Source organism: Ambystoma mexicanum, chromosome 9 (assembly GCF_040938575.1).
Source record: "Ambystoma mexicanum isolate Mex_15411 chromosome 9, UKY_AmexF1_1, whole genome shotgun sequence".
NCBI classification, from domain to species: domain Eukaryota; kingdom Metazoa; phylum Chordata; class Amphibia; order Caudata; family Ambystomatidae; genus Ambystoma; species Ambystoma mexicanum.
The window spans coordinates 276,347,843-276,373,051 of NC_090931.1; the positions used below are offsets into that span (position 1 = coordinate 276,347,843).

A 25,209-nucleotide genomic window follows, 5' to 3' on the forward strand; every position below is an offset into this window, starting at 1 on the left:
CTCCAACATCAGTACCCCTTTGAGTTGTGGGTATTTAAACACTGAGATATTTCCCCCTCCCAAGGTTTCTTTCAGTTTATTTAACTCTATGAACCAATCTTTTTTTTCAGGACCTGCCCCACTCTTTCCACTCCTCCCTCGAAACAGTCGTGCCAGAGGATACGGTCCCTTATGGGTGGTGCCCAACTATGACTCCACATTGAGGGCCAGGTTGTAATCCCGCCATTTCCTTTTTAATTCTCCAGAGGGACCAGAACGAGCCCAGGACCCTGTGCTTCTGTACTTTTCTCGGGGCAGCCTCTCGCGGTGCCCACAGCCATTCTCCGAGGGTGACTGGGCTGAATAGGTAGTTCTCAATGCCCACACATTGCTTCTGTTTATCACCCCTTAGGTGGGGTACCAGAGCTCTGAACTGGGCTACCCTATAATGTGTACGTATTCCCAGTAGCCCGACCCCTCCTTTTCCTTTAGGTTGTACTAGTAGTCTATGGCCCACTCTGTTTTTTCCCACCCATAGAAATCTCTCCATTCTTCTTTTAAGTTCTCCAAAGTGTTTCTCTGGCAGTCCTATCGGGAGCGCCTGGTAGAGGTATAATAATCTAGGGAGGAGGACCATTTTGAGCGTGTTTAGGCGCCCTAGCCGTGAGATGGTGAGTTTCGACCAGGTGTCTAGTTCCCCAAAGAGCCAGTGCAGTAGAGGGGAGGGAAGGGAGGGAGTTTATCTTGTTTAGTCTGTTGAGTTCTCTCGGGATCCTCACCCCCAGGTATTTCAAGCTATGTTCATCCACCTGTATCCCCAACTCCGTCCAGTCCGCTTTGCGCACTTTCGTTGTCTCCCCCAGTAGGAGGAGGATTAATTTGTTCACATTTACCTTTAAGCCAGATTGGCGGCCATACTTTTCTACCACTTGGAGGTAAGATATCCACCTCTCCGCCCTCTGTGCTCGAAGCCTTGTTACCAGTAGTGCGTCTGCCTTGGCCCCTTTCTCATAATATTTCTGTTTAAGGTATCTCAGTTTCCACATAGTTTCCCCCGTCCCCAGAGCCTTAAATTCTGCTCTTTTGGCCAGTACCACTTCCCTGATCTCCTCTGTTTCCCTCTTCATTCCAACGATCCTCTTCTCCCCCTCCACTATCTCTCTCCTCAGCCTCTCTTCTCTTATGTTGTTCTCCCTCTTGCGTCTTACCCCCTCCCTAATGAGCAGCCCCCTCCAAGTTGCCTTTCCCGCATCCCATACCACCCCATTATTTACCTCTCTGGTATCATTCAACTCGAAGTATTTTGTGATTGCCTCCCCCAATTGGGTCGCAAAGAGTGTTTCGTTACAACGCCAGCTACTGTCTGGTCTGTAAAGCCCGGTAACATCTAGGGACACGAGTACCATGTCATGGTCGGTCCAGCCCACCGGCCTTAATTCACTGTGGGTCACCCTCATCCCTGTTCATTAGGAGGTAGTCAATCCTTGTGTAAGTGTTATGCGGGAACCAGTAAAATGTGTAGCCCTTCTCCCCCGGATATTGCTCTCTCTACACATCGAGTAGGCCACAGGCCAATATTGTGTGTCCCAGGTGTCCAGGTCTGGCTACCCCTTGACCCCTGCTTCCCACTGCCCTTCGGTCCCCTACTTCGTCTGCCCAGGAGTTAAAATCACCCCCTATTATGTACAGGTCAGCTTCCTGTTCCTGTATCGCAGCAAGTGCACTCGATAACAACTGTGCTTGTTCCTGGTTGGGTGCATTCAGTGCTGCCAGGAGCACCCTTGCACCGTCTAGACCCCCTTTTAGTATCTGTAATCTCCCTTCCAGCAGACAGGTGGATGTACAGTCTCATAGCTTGCATTGCTTGTGTATCAATATACCAACTCCCCCTTTTTAGTAGTTACCTTTGCCCAGTGGACCTGACAATCCCTTCCCCTCGCATCGTTCGCTCCTCTGCATGTATTAAGTGCGTCTCCTGCAGGAAGAGCAGATCAAGAGCAGCTTTGCGAAATTCTCTTGCTACTAATGATCTTTTGGTCTGTGAATTCGGACCTTTCATATTCAGAGTCCCGACCACCACACCCCTCCCTGCATCACCTCTCCCCGCTGCGGATGTTTATTACCACCTTAACATGTGACCCCGTTCTCTCATCAATCTCAATATCCTGGAAGTTAAGCTCCTCACTAATGCGGTCTCTGTCCTTAGAGCCGTGTCTTGTGTGTAAACCCTGTAACAGTTTTTTAACCATTAGCAACTGTAACTTAAGTTCATTCAAAGTCTTGAAGACACCCTCTCTCCCACAGAGGGCCACTTTGGAGCAAAGCTGTCTGCCTCCCTCCAGCAATCCTTCTACATTCCTTTGAGTGATCGCCCAATCTCTTGTGATTCCGTTCCGTCCATGTATTCCCATCTCCAGGTTACTGCTCAGGCCTTTGGTCCGGCATGGTGGGCAACTTGCGTGGAGAAGGTCCATTGAGCCGCATATACTTCCTTCCAGTCTGCCCCCTTCTCCTACTTTGTGGGCCTGGTGTGGGTTTCGACCCCTTCCCACTTGTGGACGGGCCCCATGGACTCCTCGGCTCAACCTCATGATCCGCTGTCAGGTGGCTCAGGGCCTGCTTGGCTTCCCCTGCTGAGGTTATGCGGTATTCCATCTCCTCCACTTCAAATTGCAGTGAGAAAGGGGAGCCCCATCGGTATCTAATTCCTTTCTCACGTAGCCACGTCTGGCCAATGTGAGGTTCAAGAGGTCCTGGTATATTGCGACCCTTGAGCCCTCGAATTCCACTTCTCCTGGCTGTTTGGCCTGTCCGTATATCTTAGAAACTTGGCCACTATGGACCGGGGGCCATTTCCATAGGGCCGGCCAACTCTGTCCGCCCTTTCACTTTGCACCGTCTTACCCCCTTCTGCTTAGAAAAGTTTATGCACTAGTGCCTGGACCTTTTCCTCAACCTGCCTCAGTGTTTCCGTTGCCGATTCCTTTAGTCCAAGTATACTTAGACAATACAATATTTTAATGGGTCATATGTTTAGTTCTATAGAAAATATATATCCATATCTTGCAATTGCTTGAATTACTGGCCTATTTAAAAAGTGACAGAGTAGAAATGTTGACGTCCAGCAGTTTGGCAATTGCACAGCATTTATTTCCCAAAATCTCCTCCACTTGATTATTTGTTGAAGTGGTACTTTATACAACTCAAGAAAATCACTTCTCTGAAATTGCTGCCCTTTGTGCACACTTGAGAGACCAGCATCAGTTTTCTGTTTGCAAATGATCGTCAACTGCATCATTGCATGCTGTATTGAACTCTTCCCATTGACATTTTCTAAATGCCTTGTTCAATTGTTTGTATAATCGTGGAGTAGAGAAAGGATCTGTTAAATACGTGGACATTTTAACAGTCTCTTTGAAGCCCTCTGCTCTATCAACTTTGCATTTTGTCCTGTCATTTGAATGCCCTTAAGTTGGGTTAAACAGCGCCTATTAGAGCACATAGGTTTTATTATTTGCTGGTTGAATATAGAATTGGTGCAGACAATCCTTTCACATGCTCCAGAGGATTAGAGCCAAAAAAGGCTAAAATACCATCTTGCATTTGGCAAAAGGCTAGCTAGCAGAGCCTGGCAGGTCTGTGTTAAAGGCGGGTGCCGACTGTCATAGTGATTTGGCAGACACCACATCCAGTGGTCCAAGCTGTTCTGTGTGTCTCCCAAACCTCAAGGAGCCCAGGTGAGCCGAATACTCCCATGAGCGCTGATGCAGTGCCCACGTTGTCATAACCTTTGCCTGCCTGAAAGCAAAATTCCCAATCCAAGATTGGTAACAAATGACCAATACTCCACCGACCCCCCCCCGCCCCCCCCCATCCGCCCCACGCTCACCTGTGCAGCACAACTTGTTTATTCTGTAGATTGGCAGCACAGATAGCTCTGGCCTGACCAGAAGGGACTAAGTCACAAACCAAAATGCCAATGCTTAGCCACTGACCACATATGACACAGCTGGAAACGTCATGGGACTTTGACGCTTGGTGCAGCTGTATTTTCAATTTTTGCTTGAAGATGGGTAGAAACTCCCAGCACAACATAGTGGTCACCTTCTATGAATTATGCTATAGAGGGTGGATGTTCACTATAATAGTTTTAGATACGTAGTAATCCTTGACCTCAAATGTTGTTTTCAAAGTGTTGCAGAATAAAATGCTGTTTAAGTAGACCAATAACAGTACCTTTGTATAGTTTAGAGTGCATACTATATATGGCTATGATCCCTTTTCTCTTAGATGAGCAGCACACCTCCTTAGGTAAATATTTCTTGCAGAAACTAAAATTGTTGCATTGCGATGTCTGTACATTTTGGTTGAAGGAATAGGATGGGACTATGTTTTGCTCACAAGGCTAGTGTGGAAAGAGCCACCAGGCTCTAATTTCATCTTCACTTTTCTACGAGATAAAGACATTCCCTCATTCCAGTTTCTCTACTAATAGACCCTTATCTGGTGCAAATTATTTAAGTCTGGAACTGCACCTTCTTTCTGATGGCATCTATGTTGAATTATGATACACTAACAAAGATGTGCTAGGAAAGATATCTGTACCTTGTGGCCAAAGCCCTGTTGCATGCAGGTTGTCTTTACCTGAGGTAGTTTTCACATGTATTTATTTAGGCAGAGCAACAGGGAGGGAACATGGAATACATGACATGCTTGACTTGTTATGACTGTTCCAGCATACATTGAGACTTGCAGTAGTATAGTTCTTGATAAACTGCATTATGGGTAACTCAGTCTCTCGAAACCACACTCAAGGTAATGTATGCTATCAGGAAACGAAGCAAAATAGCATGATTTGTTAACCAACTAAGATCAGTGACTCCTTTACGTCCCGTGGTCCGATTTCTGTACCTTTTGGTCACAGTCTGGAATGAGGCTAATTGTTTGTCTTCTCTGTCTTTATTAAATTATTTTGTGGACAGCAAAAGCATTCTTCTTTATTAATGTGATTTCCTAGACAAGTATGATATGTGTTAACCGAATTGGAGCACATCTTTCCTTCCATAAAATTGTTTGATCTCTTGATCACATTACCCAGCCTTAAGAGTTTTTATACAACGTTTACTCCAATCCTATGAACTTTTTCTTTTTGCCATCACATCTTCTCTCAGGCACAGCATATAGTAATCTTTTTTTTCTTTTGAGCTGGTTAAAAGCCCTTCATAGACACAACATAATCTTCCAGACTATACTTTAAAAAACAAACTTCAGGTAACCAGCTAATCTGAGGGCGTAATTACTTGAGTATAGAGTTCTATGAGCCATGCCACTATGTAAGTATGCACCCACACTGTGAAAATAAATGCTTTGTTTGAAGGTGCTTGGGAGGCAAGAATGTTCCACCTCTCGGCCATTTTTTCACAAACAGTATTTCTCCACTAACAACTATAAAATAAACCCACACTGTTTGTGTTCAACTACATCTTTAGAGCCATTTTACTCAAATGCAGTTGTTTGGGTAAAATGTCACAAAAAGTTAGTTTGCTTTAGATTTTTAACAGCAGCATGAGTGAACAACGTATATAGAAAATCCCAAATGTGTCTCCTAGTAAAACATCATTTATCATAGAAATGTAGTGAAATAAGAAAATAAATTGTTAACGAAACAAAAAATAAATACAAAATAGTACTCCGTCATCTAATATTGTTTTGTAGTTACACCATTAAAAAAGTAGCTATTTAATTGCAATGAAATATATTTATCATTATTAGTTGCTGAATAAACATGTTTACCTTTACAAATTGTTCAAATTGTTTTAAAAAATGTGTTTACATTTCAATATCATTCATTGTCAACTAAAAAACATACATTTTATTGGAGTTTGAAAAAGTTGTATTTGCAAAAGATTATGAATTACTCTATCAACGTTGTTACCATGCAGTGACACTTTGTATCAAAGTTGTAGAAAGAATTGTGTTTTAATAAAAAAAAAGTTGCTATTAATTTATAAAAAGTGAGGATTTTTTTGGGAAACTTTAAAGAAAACTGACAGATCCACTACTGTTATTAAAACAAAAAAGTGATTGATAGCATATGTTATTGTGCCACCCTTTTTCAAATGTTCTTGTAAAAGAAAATTACAAAACTCTTCTCAATATGTAACTTGGAAATGTTTGTCCCGTAAAACATATTGCCATTTCTTACCTTTCATATACCATAAATGCATATTGGATATTTCATGGAATGTTGGGCACAATTTGAGAAAATCCTTGATAGTTTGGAGGGCCAGTTTTGCACATCGCTGATGGAAACTCAAGAGGTTACTGTTTCATTTTTGTTGTTGTTGCGTCCATGATAGTATTCTGAATTTTTCTGTCACCCAAGTTTCTTGGCACTGGTCAGTGAAGGACCTCTTCCTTAGTGATAACTTGTTTTTCCTTAAGCTTGTGTTTACTCAATTTTGTCCAGCTCGGAACTCCCTCCACCTACAGTATGCTGTTAGCCTGCGGTCCATTGTGTAGTCTACAATAAAATGTTGCACTCATGGAGTGCTGCATTAAACCATGAGTCTGTAATAAATAGTCTTATTTTTGGTGCGTTCATTTAAATGTATATCTATAACTTTAATTGTTCAGGGTGCTTGGAGGCTCTTTGTCTAATGGCATTTCTTCAGTTGGAAGTGTTCATGTGTAGGTTGGGTTTTCAACCACATTATACACGTTTATGCACTTTACTGCAAATACATTTGTAAACAATTACAAAGAATAAAGAGTGAAATAGGTAAAAACATTTACATTTTCATAGTCACGGCTATTTGGGATCATCACACAACCTGCCATTCGTGAAGACCAAGATGATTAATGCATGTTAGTGCTCTTCTAAAGCAGAAATAATATTGTGTTTTCACTGAATGTATACTATAGTAAGATATTAGAAATGTTTTATACAGTGATGATTTACAAAATGTATAGCTTGCCCATCCAGTGGACAGTTTCCAAGTGATCTAATTAAGTCGTAGTTCTACCAGGTTGACTGGAGTATCTTTGATTCATAAAATATGTTTTCGTTAGACAGGGTCATTGGTAAGCAATCGCCTTTAGGACAGAAAGTGTTTGGAACAGTTACCGGAGATGTAAACTGTTGTATCCAGTTGACGCAACCAACGGGCAAGCTGCTAAATCTGAATATTTACGAATGCTTCTCTAGACGATCAGTCATTTTGCATATAATCAATGAATGAGCCAAAGAGTTGCCTGACCCCCTGGTTTTCAAAGTCAGAAAGTGTTCCATTTTGCTTTAGTTTTCAACTTTCATTTCCTATCCCAATGTTCCACATATTGAAATCCTAGAATGAGGGCCAGTGATTCATCAGTCCAAGATATATTATCTGAACAAGGGGAATGTTCTCCTTCAGAGAAACCTCTGAAGGTTTTTTCTATGAATAGTGCTCTGTGGGTTTAACTAAGTACGGGCAGATTGTTCAGCTCTACCAAATGAACACTTGGTTCATTGATGGTGCCCCTGATGTCGAAAAGATTGACAAAACAGTTAGGCATGCATTAAACGTTACTCCAGTAGAGAAAACATATATTGTAGATTGTAGTGTCCCTTTGTCCACCTGGCTAACTAGGACTTCATTAGAAAGGTGACATTGAGTCTGTTAGGATTTGCAATGGTTGGCCTTTTATTGCTGGCTCGTGTATCACTTTTTTGTATTACTTTTTGTTGCTTTAAATATCTGGTTCTGAATTCCTAAAATGGCATTGAATTGTCAAACCAAGTTGGTAATCACAAGCAATTATAGGCACTAGAGAGAACCAATGTACCTGTAAGTGGTCCTATTGAGTTCTGATGTCATAATAGTAGACTTGCATGTGGCCCCAGTATTGGCCCTCATTATTGTACCTTGTATCGTGTTTTCCAAAAAGCTGCCGGCTCCTGTGGCTCTCGAAGCTCTCCCCGTTTCTTCCTGCACAACGGACTGACCTGGTAAGAAATCTAAAGAAAACACTGCTCCCTGACATTGCATCCTGAAACTTAATGTGCTCCGTTACCGCAGATTTGTATAAAAAATACACGCGATGGTGAGGCAATATGAGAAACATTTTATTCCTACTGCTCAATCGTGAAGTTTGAAGCCGAATAAATCAATTAAGTTAAGTTTGATTTATTACTTATGTCTTTACTCATGAGCAGTATGCATGAAAAACATCCCCCTTATCACCATCACGTATATTTCTTTAAAATGTTTGTAACTGGAATATAAAGCATTAAACGGAAAATTCAGTGTTCTGTTGACTGAATTGAAATATAATGTTTAGTGTTTTATCATAAAAATAGTATTGGCACATCTGAAAATCTATCTTTCTGCCTCTGGGTCCCTGGCCCTTTGATCCACAACTTGATGATAAAGTTGCTCAAACTTAAAAAATGTTTATAGAAGAAGCATCTCACATGTCAGTGTGCAAACCTTGGAGAGATTTTTCTTTATGCCAGTCAATTGCAACATATCATTTTGGCAATCAATGTGTTGTAAAAACCATTTCAAATTGTTCCATCTTTCCTTCCTGATGTCATCTTTGATCTATTCCCATGTGTCATAAGTCATTTAAATGTATCAACTAGATTATGCACCAGAGATGCCCAAAAGTGCAACTGAATCTGTAGACACCACTCCAAGTAGTAATCTCCATGATTATACTGAGCCACATGCGCCCTTTTCCAGAAGTTCTTATTCCTCTGAACAGAATGTTTGGTAGCACATTTCTGGACCATTTCTTTTTTTAAATTATTATTTTTCTAAGATTTTCAGTTACAAACGTTTACATAAAACAAATACATAGATGTGATCTTGAAATTCTTAAATCTACACCTCTAGTCTCCCTAAAGTTAATCAAAACTATAAATCACACCTAAAGCATGTTGACTACTTATAACCACATGGGAGGAGAAAGGAGGGAACATTGAGGGGGAAGGGAATTTATTTACCATTTCTACTATAAGCAAAAGGGGAATGTTGGTCATCTCTGTAGCTTGCGGTACCAGTGCCTGTAGTACAATGTCTCTCACTGTGGTGCCTGCTGCATTTTATGTTAGGCAACTTGCTGTGGATCCAGAAAGGAAGCTTCCCCATTCTTAAATAATTCCAACTTCTTTAATGCCAGTAGACCGCATTGACCTCCTCTGAATCTTAACTCCCAGGTTCGGATTTCTATTAATGTCCGTTACCACCAAAAGAAAGGGAAACTTAACATCCTCTCAACCTACCCCAATCTCATGAGGCCACTCTCCATATAATGGCATTCCCATCCATCATAAGTAAATGTCGTCATGCTTCTAAGATGGTGTTGGTCTGATCTGTGGACTAGTCTGTCTGAGGAACAAAAGCCATTTTCAGGGATTGATCACTTGCACATGACAGCATCTACTGCAATATTTATTCTTTGATCTTTTCATGCCTCTGTAGCCACTGACTAGTTGAGGCATTTAATAGTAAGACGTTAAAGCCCTCCATGAAATGTGCAGTTACTTTGGTTCTCCTGCTTTCTGTTACATGTTTTAGCAATGAACATTTGATGACACTGTAGGATTAAATCCCAAAACTGCTGTGGTACCATCCAACAAGGTGTACTCCTGGGCGTCCACACCATGTCACTGGTCCCCCACAAGGGTGTCTTCTGCATACATGACACTGTCAGCAGCACAAGTGTTGGAAGTTTAGACTCCAGAATGTTGTAAGTGTTAAGAAGGACACATGCTTTGTATCAGGAGTGTGCTTCAGAGCTAATTCCTCCTTCAGGAAATCTTCATGAATTATTACACTGTAGTGATTCTCTTCTTCTGCAGTAAAAGGTCCTTCAGGAAATCTTCATGAATTATTACACTGTAGTGATTCTCTTCTTCTGCAGTAAAAGGTGTGGCAGATAAAACTCTTCTTTCCTATATTAACCAGACATGGAGTAGTCTGAAAAAACATGTATTATAGTGACTAGTAATGTAAAGAGATGGAAGAGGGCATTTCCCTGGTGAAGCTGTCTGGCTTCAACCTTTAGCATATGAATGATTTTGGGGTTCAGTTGTATCTGTTGGGTTGTGAATGTTTTCCTCCTCCACTTTGCTGCCTGCTAACCAACGGCTCATTACAAATCAGAGTAACTTGTTTGTTTAAATACCTGCGGTTTAGCAACACATTAGAGAAGACAGTTCTGATACTTTCAGAGAAATTCATTCAGGCGTCATCAACTGCTCAAAAAGCATCATGAAAACTATGCTTGACTGTAGAGGAACTATAATGTTGCTATTCAAGCGCATTCCTACTACCTCTCTCTGTTAGGGAGAATTCTCTGTTTGGGAGAATTCTCTGTTTGGGATAATTTCCCAAACCTAGTGAGTCCCCCAGCAGCTTTGCTGGATTTGTGGGGTTTATTTTTTTTCTCCTGCTAAGAGTGAGACTATTTTTCTCCCACTCTCTTAGGCATGATTTGATAATGTCCTTTGACTATGTAATGTGTTTTATGGGCTATGGTGTCTTTTACTCCATAGGGCTACATGTGTTTTTGGTAGGTGTGTTACACAGCATCCTCAGTGCAGTAACACAGGGGTGTCATAGTGACCCCCAAACATAGACTCCATACCCTGGGACTGACTACTGTCTCCCAGGGCATGTAAAGTCACCATTGGCTTTACTAGTCTCAAAGTGTGAACAGAACCAGTACAAACCATCATATTGTGGAAGTACTGGTAGGGGTAATTCGATTGCCCCTGGGTCTGTTTTCCAAGGGGGCACTGTCCAGTCCCCCCTTGTCGAGTTTCTGGCTGGTGGCAGTGGATACCATGCGAAATATTCCACCGGAATATTTCCTATGGGATTTTCTCATTCATTTTAAACGCACCACTTTTTGGTGCAATGTTAAAGATACCGCTGTGTTATTTATTTAATATTTATTCCCCGGTTTGGTCTTTTTGCCAGGACTCGGTTTTAAAATGGCATTTGTGTTCGCCTCTGAAACTCTAACCCAAGTCGAGTCCTTTGTTCCACTTTCTGGCGGGCTTCTCCACAGAAGCCCTCTAAATGGTGCCACTCTGTCTGGGGTCAACGGGATGTGTGGGAGGGGGATTAGGCACCCTGGACGTGATTGGCCCATTGGTGAGCCGCCCGGCTCACCACTTAGCATGTTTGAGTGACAGCTAGGCTGATGAATGGGGGTTTTGCTTCAAAAAAGCAGGACTTTGGGGACTGGAAATTCAGAAGTCGCAACAGGACCTAAAAAATCCGAAGAGGGTAGAAGCTGAGCCTTCTACAACGACGACACCACCGGTGGAGCCCTGCTGTACAGACTCACCACTTACCCGACGACAGAGTAGATCTTCTTCCAGGAGAGTCTTCTTCCCTTTGAGCTGGTGAGACCAACCAGTTCACCTTTTTCGCCTTCCTGGATCGTCTCGTGGTCGAATCGCCCGTGCCAAGCACCCCGGTGGCCGGATAGCCACGCTTCACCACTACCACGAATAAAAGGGTCGTACATTTTAACCAGGAAACTCTGCGGCTGTTTTCTTCCCTGGCAGTGCAACGACCTCCAGCTTTCCTCCACGTCGAGATCTTCTCTTCCCCTGGACGAAGCCCTGACTTGCAACCGCTGCAGGAACAACTGCCCCCGCTGGAGCTTTCTCACCATTTCAGGTACTTTGTCCCACCTGGTCTCCCTTGCAACAGATTGTCCAAGGTGTCCCGTAAATCCTTGACTCTCTATCCTGGGGTGACCTCGGACCTGTTAACTTTACCTTTCTCAACTGATCCAATCTCTTTTGACTTTTCTGCAAAGACTTTGAGTGCATTTCCACTGTGTGATCTTGGGCACATTCCGCCTTGCTCTCTCCAAGAGTGGGCCTGCCCTATGAACTTTTTGCCATACAGTAGACCCTGCCTTTCTTGACTTGCTGTGGTTTCTTAAAAGTGTTGATACTGTGTTATTTTCCTATTCTGCCTTTTCTCTCCCTTTTAAAACAAATTATTGGAGTGCTATCTACGGTTACACGCTCACCTCTGTTTTGCTAAATAAGTGGTGTCTTAACCTAGACTTGTCGAATAATTAACTAGGGAGGTGTATATACTTATAGTGACTGTGTTTGAACTTGCTTGACATATTAGTGCCAGTGTATTTTTTACAAGTGTGTTTTTAAATGAATAATTATACTTTTATACCAAAGCTCTGGTCAGTGTTTGCTTGTGCTACTGTGTTTTTAGCTCTATTGTGTATACTCTATATACTGCCTAACTCTTCTTGAGAGAAGTCTGACTGCTCAGCCACAGCTACCAGGTAAATCTGGGTGGTGCAGACTGCTACCAATTGGGGTTACTGCTTACTCCTGTAGTCTTAAACTTTTTGCAGTGGTCCCTAAGGGAACTGCACAGGTTTCTGCCTAACACTCTCCAGCACCATTCCATTTGTTTGGTACTGAAACAGGTTGCTGCATTAGTAAATATGAATTTCTGCCTCTGGGACCCTGGCCCTTTGATACAACAACCCTGCATGCAGCCTTTCTGGCCTTTCCATTCATTGTAGGTGGCACCAAAGCATGTTCCTAACATTTCCTGGAAGAGAAAGAAAAGTTCTTTTCTGAGTTGATGCTAGATATTTTAAAGCATTAAACACATTTTCATGGGCCTTGAAACTGTGTGTTTAATCACTTGATCAATAGGTAATGGACTCCCGATCTGTCACCAGACTAACATGGGTGAGTTTTGTTAGGTGTCCTCCCATATTTTCAGGTTAAACTAATTGGCCTGCTTAAGCCACTTCCTGCATTTATCAGTAAACTTTCTTTTTTTTAAATTATTTTTATTAACACTTGACCACAACACCCGCACATCTGCCTATAGCAATATCCCCTCCGCTCCCCTCAAACAGTGGCTCTTCTTCAATTACACAGTGATTGAGTACCTAGTGGTCCATCAGAATATCGCTCCTACTCTGTAGAATTGGCAGTATAATTACAGTTATTTCAACATGCCGGTAATGAGCCCATATTATGTTCTACATGCATCCTCCGGGAATTGTACTACACTGGTTGATTCGGTGATCATATGCTTGCAGCTTGCGGGTAATAGCTAGATATCCACCTCTGGCTCTCTCGATTGTGTTATGACGTAGTGTATATATGGGCCCCATATATCACTGGGTCTGGTTTGACGTTAAGATAAATTACTATATTCTGTGTCCATATCATTGCAATATAGAATGTCGGCCTGCCATTAGTTGTATGTTGGGGTCTGCATTCTCCCCCACGTCATTGACACTCGTCTCTTGGCCAGAAGCAGGAGCCGTCCAACTAGTTTCCTTATGCCCTCCGGGATTGATTTTGTATAACACATTAGCGCCATTAATGGCTTTGGGTCTAATGTTTCTCCCACAATCTCGCTGAGTATTTCAAACACCCGCCCGTAAAAGCCAAAGATCTGTCGGCAACCCCACACCAGGTGCAGGAAGTCGGCCGGTGTGTCGTGGCATCTTGCACAACTGTCTGGAGCGTTGGGAAATAAACGATGCACAGATGTTGGTGTATAATAAAATTGGTGCAGGTATTTAAAATCCGTTTATATCTGGCGTTGAGGGCTATTTTCCTCGTTCGCTCATAACAATATCTCCAGGTTTCCTCTAATATTGCATGAACTTATGAGGCCTCCTAGCTCTCCCATTGCCTGTCCCTCGCCTTGTGTCCATGCATATACCATATAAGAATGAGACCATTCTTCTAGTATAACCCCCCGCCCTCCACAGCATATTTTCGAATATGGGAGCCACGTAAGGTTGTCTGGGGAAAGTCGGGAACAACTGCCTCATTGAGTTTCACAACCGAAAATATAGAAACAAATCCAGGGCTGAAAGCTCCCCCTTCCTCCAATGTTATGAATTGCCCATTTGGGAACAGGTCCCGAAAGTAGGTCAAATACAAACATTTCGTCAGGGTAACATAGCTCCTCTCGCTTGTGATGGGAATCCCAGGGATGTATATGATCAGTAGGTCTGGGATATAGATGGTCTCGCCTTTGGATCTCTGATCTGTGCGTGCCCATGCCCTACAGTTCCACCATATTGTTTACTCTAGTCCTATATCAGGCGCCGTTAGGATTATGCACCTTAATAGATATGGCGAGGCTATTGCTTTTCCACCTCTACATGTTCTTTGTCGCCCGTCTCCGTACCAATGTAAGAGGTACCCTGCTGAGCTACTTTATAGTAAGTGGAACCCCCACCAATCCTCACACTATCTGTCATTGGAAAGAGGACTAATTTTGTTGGGTTTCTCTTGAGCCCAGAAGAATCACCAAACTCCAGTACATCCCGCATAATAGGATCAAGGTTATGTTTGGGGTCCGACACACAGAGCACCATGTCATCCGCATAAAGAGAGATCACTATCCTGTATTTGCACAGTTGGACCTCTCTGCAGGTGCCTCTCCCTGATCGCCTCCGCTAATGGTCCTATCACCAAGGTGAATAGCAACGGTGACAAGGGACACCTCTGTCTGGTGCCTCTTTCCAGCATTATGCTGGGTGTAAGTTGACCATTCACAACCTGGGTATCACAGATCAGGCTCTGGCCTGGCTGACTTCTTTCCTCTCCGATCGACCCTCCCAGGTCCAACTTGGGTCCTTCCTTTCATCTATCTCCCTTTCTACCTGCGGTGTTCCCCAGGGGTCTAACCTCTCAACCTGGCTTTTCAACCAATTCATGGCAACTCTCGCCCACTGCATTGCCATTTCCTGCTCCAATTTTTAGTGCAATGCTGATGACACTCAACTGATTTTCAGGCTTCCCTCAGCCACCTCCTCTCCTTCTCTCATCTCTGTTTGCCCATCTGCCATTCAGGATTGGTGTGCTGCCAACGATCTCTGCCTGAATGGCAGCAAGATGGAGATCCTCCTCATCGGCACACCTTCACCCTCCTTTCCTGTCACTCTCTGGCCGGCCTCCGTTGGCCCTCTTCCTACCCCCACCTGCGAGGCTAAGAACCTCGGGGTCATCTTTGACTCCACACTTTCCTTCCACGCCCACATCTCTGACTCTCCAAAAAGTCAAACTTCCTACTGCACCTTCTCAGAGGTATTCTGCCTTTCCTCTCCTTCCCCCAGAAGCTCACTGTCTCTCGAGCCCTGGTTCTCTCAACAGCCTCCTTCTAAATCTACCTGCTTCTACTCTCCGCCCTTTGCAACTTATCCAGAACAGGACTGCAAGACTTGTCCTTGGCCTCAAGCCCTGGGATTATATCTCTCCAGCCCTGAAAACTCTCCATTGACTCCCAGTGGCTGCAAGGATAATATTCAAGACCCTTTGCTTTGTCCACAAGGCTTTCTGGGGCTTGGGTCCAAAATACCTTTAACCTTCTCTTTGTAAATACCTTCCCTCCTGAGCTCTTCGCTCCTCCACATCTAATCCCCTCAGGGTCAGTCGTTTTTCTAAGAAATGAGCTGGGGGTAGATCTGTCTTCGGCTGGGGCCTCTCTCTGGAACAGCCTCCCTGCCACTCTGAAACACGAGGCGAACCATCTCTGGTTCCGGAAGCACCTCAAGACCTTGCTCTTTGCTTCGGCCTTTGATCCTTCTCTCCCCTGCTGATTTGTTCTTTCTCAGCATTGTGCACCTGGTCACCCTCTGACTTTCGGGCCCAGGTACCTGCTCACCCTGCCACCCAACCGCAATGCCTCTGGGCAATCCCTTGCACTGGGTTCTGTACCTGTAACCCTACCGTTCCCCCGCCCCCTTTTTTTTCTTTCTGCATTAACAGACACACCCTGTCTGTTGCCTTAAAACTAGCACTTGCCACTCGCTGGCTGCACTACCACTGTTTGTTGCTTTTATTATTTATTTACTTATTTATTATCTATTTTTATGTATTCCTTTGCTGAGCACTTTCCACTTCTCCCCCCTCCTATGCATTTACCGCTTTCCCTCTCCCATGCACTTGCACGTTCTCAATGTCACTGGGCCTAGTAAGATTGTAGTTTTTGTTTCACCCTTGTTCCCCTCCCTTGCCTCGTCGCGCTCTGAAACACGTGTGTACGAGCGGCATACAAATCAATTATCAATATCAATTTAAATTCACCCTGCCCCTGGGCATCGTCTATAGTAACAAAACTGCTCCCCACCCCATCTTACGCAGTACCGCAAATAGAAAGGACCATTCTACAGAGTGCCTTTGTAGCATCCAAAAGTGCTGCTATTATGGGTTCATCTTGGTGCACCGCCGACAGCAAGCCGAACATCCTGCAGAGGACAGGGGATGTGGAGTGTCCCGGTATGAACCCATACTGGTCGGCTCGGACCAGTCTCTGCATCATGGGTGCTAGCCTAGTTGCCAGGATTTTAACTATCATTTTATTGTCCAGTTTAATGAGGGATATGGGCCAGTAGGAGGAGCACTCATTCGGTAACTTGTCTGGTTTAAGTAGAACCAACACCACCACCATGTCCCACAGAGACTGCGGCAGCCGGCCGTCTTTCAAACTCTGGTGGAACATCTGTAGCTGGTAGGGAGGCTTGTTCTCCTGCATATTGCTTATAAAACTCTGCTGTGAACCCATCTGGCCCAGGAGATTTCACAGATGGGAGTGAACGGATAGCTCCAAGCACCTCCTCCAGTGATAACGGGCGTCCCAGTTGTTCCCGTTCTTTGTCTGTACACCAATACAAAGCCGCTCGTTTCAGATCATTCTGCACCGCGTCTCGAGAGACCTGAACATGAGATGAATATAGCTGACCATAAACCCCCGGACTATCTCTAGGTCTGCAAACTTTTCTTCTCCCTGCGTATCTGTTATGGACAGCCCTCAGTCTCAGGGATAGTCCATTTTAGCAGCCCTGGTCAGCAGCCTGCCCGGTCTCTGTCCCTCCCCGTATTGTCACACCGTGGCCATCCCCCGGATATATTTGACTTCTCTATGAGCAAGGTCACTGAACAACTGTACTTGCCTCTTGATCTCTGCTTGTTCCGAGAGTGTTGGTGTAGATGCTCCCATTTGCAATTCCCGTATATGGGCTTCCTTATCTGTTAATTATTTCCCAGATTCTTTCGATATGCATTCTCCTCCAATTACACATTTGAAAATCTCCCATAGGGTTGCAGCCGAGTCCACGATCCCTCATTAACCTCAAAGAACGTGTCTATCGCCCCGGAGAGGGGTTCCCGGAACACCACATCTGTCATCCCTTCGCTTTTAAATACTGAGGGTGCTCTTCCTGTTCCCCGACCCTTCAGTTCAATAGCCATTAGTACCGGGGTGTGATCTGATAACGTACGTGCCAGTATAGACACCTCTGAAACCTCACCCATCAACTTGTGGGCGATCCAAAAGTAGTTCAGTCGAGATGCCTGGTTGTGTATAGAAGCTTGATTTCTGACCCTACAGATATCTGCGATCTCCCACATTGAGCATATGTCCCTGAGTTTCCCAGTCATCCTGGGGGTCTGATGGTGTACACCTCCTGTGTGATCTTGGCCCTGTTGCATGGCAGTGTTAAGTCCCCAGCTCAAATTATTTCCCAATGTGACATTGCCCCTAGTTGGCGATCAATCCACCCCAGTGTTTCCGTCATATCTTGGTTTGGGCCATAATAGTTAATCAGTGTATACAATTGGCCCTGTATGGTTCCTTGCACCCCCAGGCACCTCCCTGCCTGGTCTTTGACTATTGTATTTAGGCGGAACCCTACTGAGTTATGAATGAGAATACACCCCTCTCTAGAGTATGATGAATATGAAGAGAAGTAGCAGTGACATGCCCAGCTTTTCCCAAATTTCGATTGTGTCCGATGTCAAGTGTGGCTCCTGTAGGAACGCTACTCCCACACAATGTCTTTGCATGTATAGTAGTACCCTACGCCCCTTTGGTGGACAGTTCAGGCCCCTGACATTTCATGTGATATTTCTAAGTGGCCCGGCCATTGCACAACCTCAATGACATTTCCACCACGTATTGCTTGTTTACCAGTGTGACCTGCACCATAGTGCAACAGACTTTCAGATCTCGCCAGTAAATCCCTCCTAAAGCCCCAACTATAACCCCCTCAGCCCCATCAGCAACCTCAACTCAATTGCGCCCTGCCATTGTGTTCAATTCTCAGTTTTGATGGAAACAGCATCACCTATTTAATGCCTTTCTCCCTTAGCCTTCTTTTCACGTCTATAAAGGTTTTCCTGGATGATTGTACCTTATCCGAAAAGTCTTAAAACAAACCGATCTGTGTGCCTTGAAATCTCAGGGTACCTGTTCCTCTGGCTTTACAGAGTCCTGCATCTCTGTCAGGATAATTCAGCAATCGAGCTATCGGGGGGGCCAGGAAACAACAACAAACAGTGCAATTTCCAAAATTCCCCACAACTCCCCTTTATTCACAACCGCCCTGGATCCCTGTGACACTTACACATGGCCCACGGGCCAGTTAGGAAACTTGTCCCAGCACGTAATCGTCGAGGTAAGCGGGTTTCCCTCGTCCATCCCTCTGGGGGTACCTCCAGCTTACCTCCGGCACGGGCAGTCCATCCGGCGGCACTCCCCGGGCCGGGGATGCGTGCAGGGGGGGTTGCCTCCACCCTCGTCCGGTACTTCCATCCTGTCTGGTTCATGGGGAGGTTCAGTTCTTGGCTCTCCTAGTTTCTTAAAGAAACTCACGTTCCTGGTGACAGCCGACCTCCCGTCCGAGGCCGTCACCATGGACCCCTTGACAGCCACCACATCAAGTGGTTCAGGTTCATATGGGAGAGAGAGCTTTCCATGGGGGTGTCTGTTCCTTATGAGCACCTCATCTCCAGGTTCTAGGCGTTGCGGGCGGAGTCCTCTTCTCGCGTTCTCTTGCTCCGTCCGCAATCTGTAATCCAGATCCACCTGCTGATCGTTGATCACTGCGGGCTCCTTCTCCCCAACATCGGGCAGCAGCTTAAACAGGGCCTCGGCCGGGGCGACGCCCGTGGAAGCGTGGGGGGTGGTGTGGTATACTCGCAGGAATTGGTATAGCGCCCTCTGCAGACATTGCCCCTGGCCTTGCGCTATCCGGAAAGTAATATTCAGAGTTCTCATCAGCCTCTCCGCCTCCCCGTTGGCCCGAGGCCAGAGCGGAGTGATCTTTCGATGTTGAACCTCTACCCCCTCCATCAGTTCTGAGAAGCGCTCGCTCTGAAACGGCACCCCATTGTCCGAGCACAGGGTATGGGGGAAACCATGGGAGGCAAATACTTTCTCTATGGCAACTACCACATGCTCAAAAGCCACTGAGTCAACAAACTCTACCTCCGGATAGCGGGAGTACTCGTCCACCACCACCAGGAAATGTGTGCCTACTGTGGTGGACCCAAAGTCTGCATGCACCACCTCCCATGGCCGCGTCCCCCTGGGCATCGTTTCAATCGCCGGCTCTCGTTGCAGCGGGGACGTCGCCTGGCACCAGACGCATGCAGCAACAAAATCGACCCTCCGTTCCAGCTCAGGGAACCACACTTTGAGGCGTAGCCGAGCCTTAGTCTTGGCGGCTCCTTGGTGTCCATGGTGGGCCAGACTTATCACATCCTTGATTTTGGCTTTGGGCACGACTATCCGGTCACCCCTTAACAGGAGGCCTGTCGCCGAGAATGATAGTTCCTCCCTCACCCTCCGTAGTTGTTCCAGCCCCACTTTGGCTTCTTCCGTGCGTCCGGCCAATGATTCGAGTGCGGTCTTCCATGACCCCTGCTGCATTGCGGTCTTCAGGATTTGAAAGCATTCGTCCTGGGCTGCTGCCGCCTCCAGGTCCTCGAGGGGCATGGCTTTAGGGGTGGCCGCCTCAACCACCATCCGAACATGGTCATCCGCTTCCTCAGCACAAGTGTCTAGCTCCTCCTTACTACCCTCACTGGGATGCCTGGACAGGTAGTCCGCCGCATTGTTCACACCAGGCCTGTATACTAGGGTGACGCCATACTCTAGGAGAGCAAGCATCCACCGTTCAATCCTCACCGGTGGTTTGGACGAGGATCCCGCCATTATGGGCAGTAGGGGTTTGTGGTCCGTCACGACCGTCACCGGACTGCCCAGGACGTAGAGTCTGAAATGCCTGCACCCCCACAGTACTGCCAAAGACTCCCGCTCGATCTGGGAGTAGCGCTGCTCGGTGTCAGACAGTGCCTTACTGGCGTAGGCTACAGGGCGCACACCACCATCCTGACCAATTTGTGTCATTACGGCCCCCAGGCCGAACGGGCTGGCGTCAACAATGATCTCTGACGTGAGGGTGAGGTCGAAGAACACCGCGGTGTCCTCGGCTGTGAGAGCGCTCTTGATATCTTCGAACGCCGCCTGTTCGAGAAGGCCCCAGTGCCATGTTGTTTCTTTTTTTGTGAGGGCCCTCAGGGGCTCCGACCTGGACGCTAGGTTCTGGATGAACCGACCACAGTATGTCACCATGCCGAGAAAACTCTGCACGTCCGACACCGATTCAGGCGGTTAGGCCCTCTTGATGTCTTGCACTTTCCTCGGGTCTGGCGACACACCCCCTTCCTTGAACACAAATCCAAAGAATTTGATGGTCGGTCGCAAGAAATCACACTTATCCCTGTGAAGCGTAAGGCCCAGTGATTGCAGCCTCTCAAAAGTCTTGGCCAGCTTGCGCAAATGGTCCACCTCAGTCTTGGCAAACACCAGGATGTCGTCACTGATGTTTAGGACTCCATCCAGGTCAGCGAGGGCACCTCTAATGATGTTTTGAAACACCTCCAATGACATGCCAAAACGGAGTCTCTTATACCTATAGAGCCCATGGTGAGTTGTGAAGGTGGTTATATACCTTGACTCCGGGTGCAGCACGACCTGGTGGTAGCCGGCCCGAAGGTCCAACTTGAAAAAGAAGCGAGCCCCTTGTACCTCCGCGATGATGTCGTCGATGGTCAGGGTCAAATGTGTCTCCCTTCTGACGGCCTTGTTGGGTAGCCTCATGTCGACGCATATTCGGACAGAGTCAGGTTGCTTCGGTTTCCTTGCCACCACGATTGGTGACACCCATGGTGTGGGACACTCGACCGTCTCAATGATATCTAGATTTACTAGATTGTCCAGTTCCTTGTCTACCTGCTCCCGGAGATGGAACGGCACCCTTGGATGTTTCAGGGCTATGGGCTGCACAGATTCATCAATGTGCAGCCTCACTGGGTCACCAGCCATCTGACCAATTCCTTGGAATAGGGCGGAGTATTTGTCCAGCAAGTCATGTATGTCGTCAAGATATACAGAGTAGGCAAAACTGACGATGCCTAAAGCCTCCGCCGCAGCACAACTCAGGAGGGTATTTGTGCTCACCGTTGTGTAACGTAGAATCCGGCCATGATCCTCGATCCGTCATGCTCCACCTTTGCCATGAAAGCACCGTCCAGGGGGAATTGGTTCCAACCCACCGAAAGCGAAGATGCGGGCCTTCAGACTGACCAGCTTTGGTGGTGTGTCCATTGCATCGTAGTGTCCCCGGGCCATCACTTTGACTGACGCCCCCGTGTCTACGAGTACCGGGACGGGCGACTTGTTCACTGCTACCACACACCTCGGTTGACGTCTGCTCTTTGATTTTAGAGCCCCCACGCTAGACACGAAGAAGATGTTTTCCTCCTCCTCTTCTTCCTCCTCCTCCTCTTCCGCTGGGGCACCATCTTCATCATGATGAACCTGAGCCACGTTCGGGGGGGGGCGATTTTGACACGGGAACCCTGGGCCTCTGGGCACCATCACAGGCAGGGCCGCCTTACACACACAGGAATAGTGATCCGCAAGTCCACTCCTCCCGCACGTTCTTCCCGCCGCTGGGCACTCAGCAGGGTGGGGGAAGTCATAGCCGCATTTCTGGCGCGACTCTCCAGCTCTCCTGCCCCTGTCGCGGAAGCTGGTACATGGCCTCCTGATACCTCTGCCACCCCGCCACATGGCGCATACCTCTTCCGTCTTTGCCAGGCGCGACCCAGCTTCCATCTTAGATGCCCTGGCCTCCGACACCTCTTGGCAGCGCCAGAGTTCAAGGATGCGGGCGAGCGTAGTGCTTGGTTCCCTCAGCACCTGCCGTCTCAGTTTTTCCCGACAAACAGGCCTAAATTAGCATAGTTCTGATCATGTCCTCTGAAACACCCCAGGCACATGCCAAGGAGAGGCGTCTGAGACGGCCATAAAAATTGTCCAGCGTCTCGTCTTCCTTCTGCCGGGCCGACAGCATTACGAATCTCTCATAATCTGCATTGGCGAGTGGCAAGAAATGGTTTTGAAGGGCAGTCTTTGCCGCCCCATACGAGGCATCAGCGGTCTGGAGGGACTCGAAGATTTCTTGCACTGCAGGCCCAGCCACATAGAGTAGGGTCGCCAGCTTGCTGTCCTCATTTATCTCCATGGTGGCCCTGAAGTTCATGTCCAGACGGTCCACCCACCGTTTCCACGTGGGCCCCATGCTGGATGGGGGGCCTGTGACATCAAACTCTGGAATGGGCTGTAGTGCCGCAGGGGCCCGCATTTATGCCATGACTTGAGGAACCGGCTGCACAAAGGGTTGTGCCACAGGCTGGGGCAGGGCCTGCGGCTGCTGTTGGTCCGCGGGCTGCCCACCGTCCTGGTTGCCAGGCGCACTCATGAGCTAGAGCGCACAGGCACCCCCACCATGAACGGGGGGCCGCAACTCACCCAACCAGCACAGTCCCACCAGGGGCCGTGGAGTGCACCAGTCCATACACACACCGGAGTCACAAGTCCAAACCTGATTCTCATGATGATGGGTAGCAGGGAGTTGCCAGACCAAAATTGTGCCTTTTACACACAGGAGCTGGGCATGATGATGAAGTTGACAATGAAGATGGAGATCCTCAGCTGCAGGAAATCGTGTACAGCAGTAATCCACCATGAAAGTGTAACGCTCACCTGATTCCCACGGAGGCGCAGGTCTGGCTTCGGGACTCTGAAGATGGACAGGAAGGGCCCTCTACTCTGGCTTCTCTGGCTCGCAGGAATATTCCCCTGTGCGTGAAAAGGGAGTATTACCTACTGACTGAGTTATGCTCAAGCCTCCCACTCTCTTCCAACCCTCCATGATACCCTTCCACGATTCCCCGTGAAGTCTCACCTTAGGGTCTGAAAGGACGAGCTCTCCATCCTGCTTCTGACGCAGGGGCGCGTTGAACCCAGTTACTTCACTGGATTGAGGTTGGATAGGAGTTCAGGTAAGCTTGATTATACTGGTAAGGCGCTGTAAAAGTTCTGTTGCAAGTTCAAAAGTTCAAGCTTTAAATAATAATGTTCATTGTCTTTTTTCAGGTGATGAATGAAGATTCCTTTGGAAACTCCTTGCAATAAAGCGCTGATGTTGATGTCTTTTCCCCATAGGGGCCGGGGTTCGGAATGCCGGAGATATGGCGCCGACCCGAAGTGAAACGTGCAGTTCCAGTAAAGATCTGGTAAGTCCTAGATGAGCGCTCAGGTAATGTTTTTGCATTCGCTCATCTAATGTCTTTGTCTTTTTTCCCCACAGGGGCCGGGGTCCTGCTTGGAAGCAGCAAGACCCGAAATGGAATGGGAATGACCCAAGTCTTAGAAGGAAACTGAGCTTTTCCTATTCCCTTCCTTCTCTCACCTCTTATTCTTGTCTTTTTCTCTAGGCTCTGGGAAGTGGCTGTGTATCCGGATGATCGCTGCTGAAGATGGAGGAACCCAGGAAAGGTGAGTTAAATGCAGCGCTGCAGCGATCGTAACGAAATGCTTTTAAAAATGATGTCTTCCCTTTCAGGATCGTCGGTGATGTCTCTGTGGTGCAGATTAGCTGGTAGGTCTCTTGTCTCCCTTTGCAGGTGACCCAGGATGCTGACAGGCGTGGCTGAAGTCCAGATGCAGGAGCTGACACGGTGAGCGTCCAGCTGCGAGGAGCAGAACAACGCGAAGCGTGAGTTGCTGATCGGGTGTGGTTTAAATAGCTTTGGAAGAAGTTCCAAGTGTGTATCCTTCCTCCGATCAGGTATGTATCCTTCCCCGACCACACCCGGGTGGAAAGTAGTCCCACAGGTAAAGTAGTTCCTATTCAGGCCTCAAGAGGGCCTGGATGTGGCAGCATGGTCTGTATCGGGTAAGTGCACATTAAAACAGTTGAACACATGTCTAGCTTTATGAGCCTGGCGCCTAAGGCGCCAGGACTGCGTCCAAAGGGCCCCAGCTTGGGCCCGCTGGCACTCCCCTGGGGGAAATGATGCCTGCCTCTGGGGTTGCTGGGTCGAACCTGGCTCCTTGGAGGTAGGCATCATGACAGAAAGTCCCAAAAATTGAGCTAGGGAGGTCTGAGAGTTAAGCAGGCCTTAGCATCTTTCCCCTCTTTCCTCGCCTTCACTCGATGTAACTCGCCCAAATGTTTTTTAAAAAATCAAAATTCGGGCATATGTGGGCAGGTACAGCTGCCCGCCATCAATGTTTCCAAAAATTAGGCATGTATGCCCCACACGGGCCCTACCGGAGCTCTGTGAGTATCCCCTGCCAGGAATCCAAAATGGCCACCTGCCACATGGCTTTTGCACGGCCTACGGCATGGAACGAATCTCCAAAGTTATCCGCTCCGCGTCAAGATTGAAGAAATTCTTCACCGCCGGGCCCGGGCAATGCACCAACCTCGTCGCCACTGTTGGGGGTCTCCCCTTGACCCATACGGCAGTTCCCGTGAGCTCCCAACCCCACAGACTCAGGCAAACACGTCTGTTCATCTCGGGCTCCCCGGTCACACTTTCGCGGCCGGGAACGCCCCCTTTATTTATAATGCATGCGGCGGCGTGCAACGTCACGCGCCGCATGTGCGTCCCTTAAGGAGGTAGCACCACAGGTGTCCCTGGTCAAAGTTTCCTACCACTAGGTATGCAGTGGGCTCTCTCCATGATAAATACAGCCGAGAAGTCCTCATTGCCAGGAACCTCTTTCAGTAGGTCCTTCACCATTGCCTCCATGTTGCGTTGGTCTGCCACCTCCGGTACTCCTATTATCCTTGGGTTATTTTGCCGGGATTGGGATTCCAAGTCGTCCTGTTTATCCAGTATTTCTTTCATCGTGCGCCTGAGCTCTCCTAAGTCTCTTACTGTTGTATTAGTCCCATCCTCAACCGTGGATATCCTGCACTCAGCCTCATCCAACCACTCACCATTTCTGTCCAGGCGTACCTGCATATGGTCGGCCTTGCACATTAATGTATCCCTTTTGCCGTCAAGTG

At 47.1% G+C, this 25,209-nt stretch overlaps 1 protein-coding gene across 7 annotated transcripts in view; it reads left to right on the plus strand.

The window, feature by feature from the left end:
- The window catches only part of NF1 (neurofibromin 1), a 3,279,657-nt gene that overhangs the window by 3,110,726 nt on the left and 143,722 nt on the right, over positions 1-25,209 (plus strand). The window contains exon 57 of one of the 7 annotated variants that reach the window (XM_069614622.1): positions 7,909-7,969. The exons of the other annotated variants lie outside the window; for them this stretch is intronic. Within the exon in view, the coding sequence (XP_069470723.1) occupies positions 7,909-7,969 (61 nt within the window). The remainder of the gene's footprint in view (positions 1-7,908; positions 7,970-25,209) is intronic. 7 annotated transcript variants of the gene reach the window in all.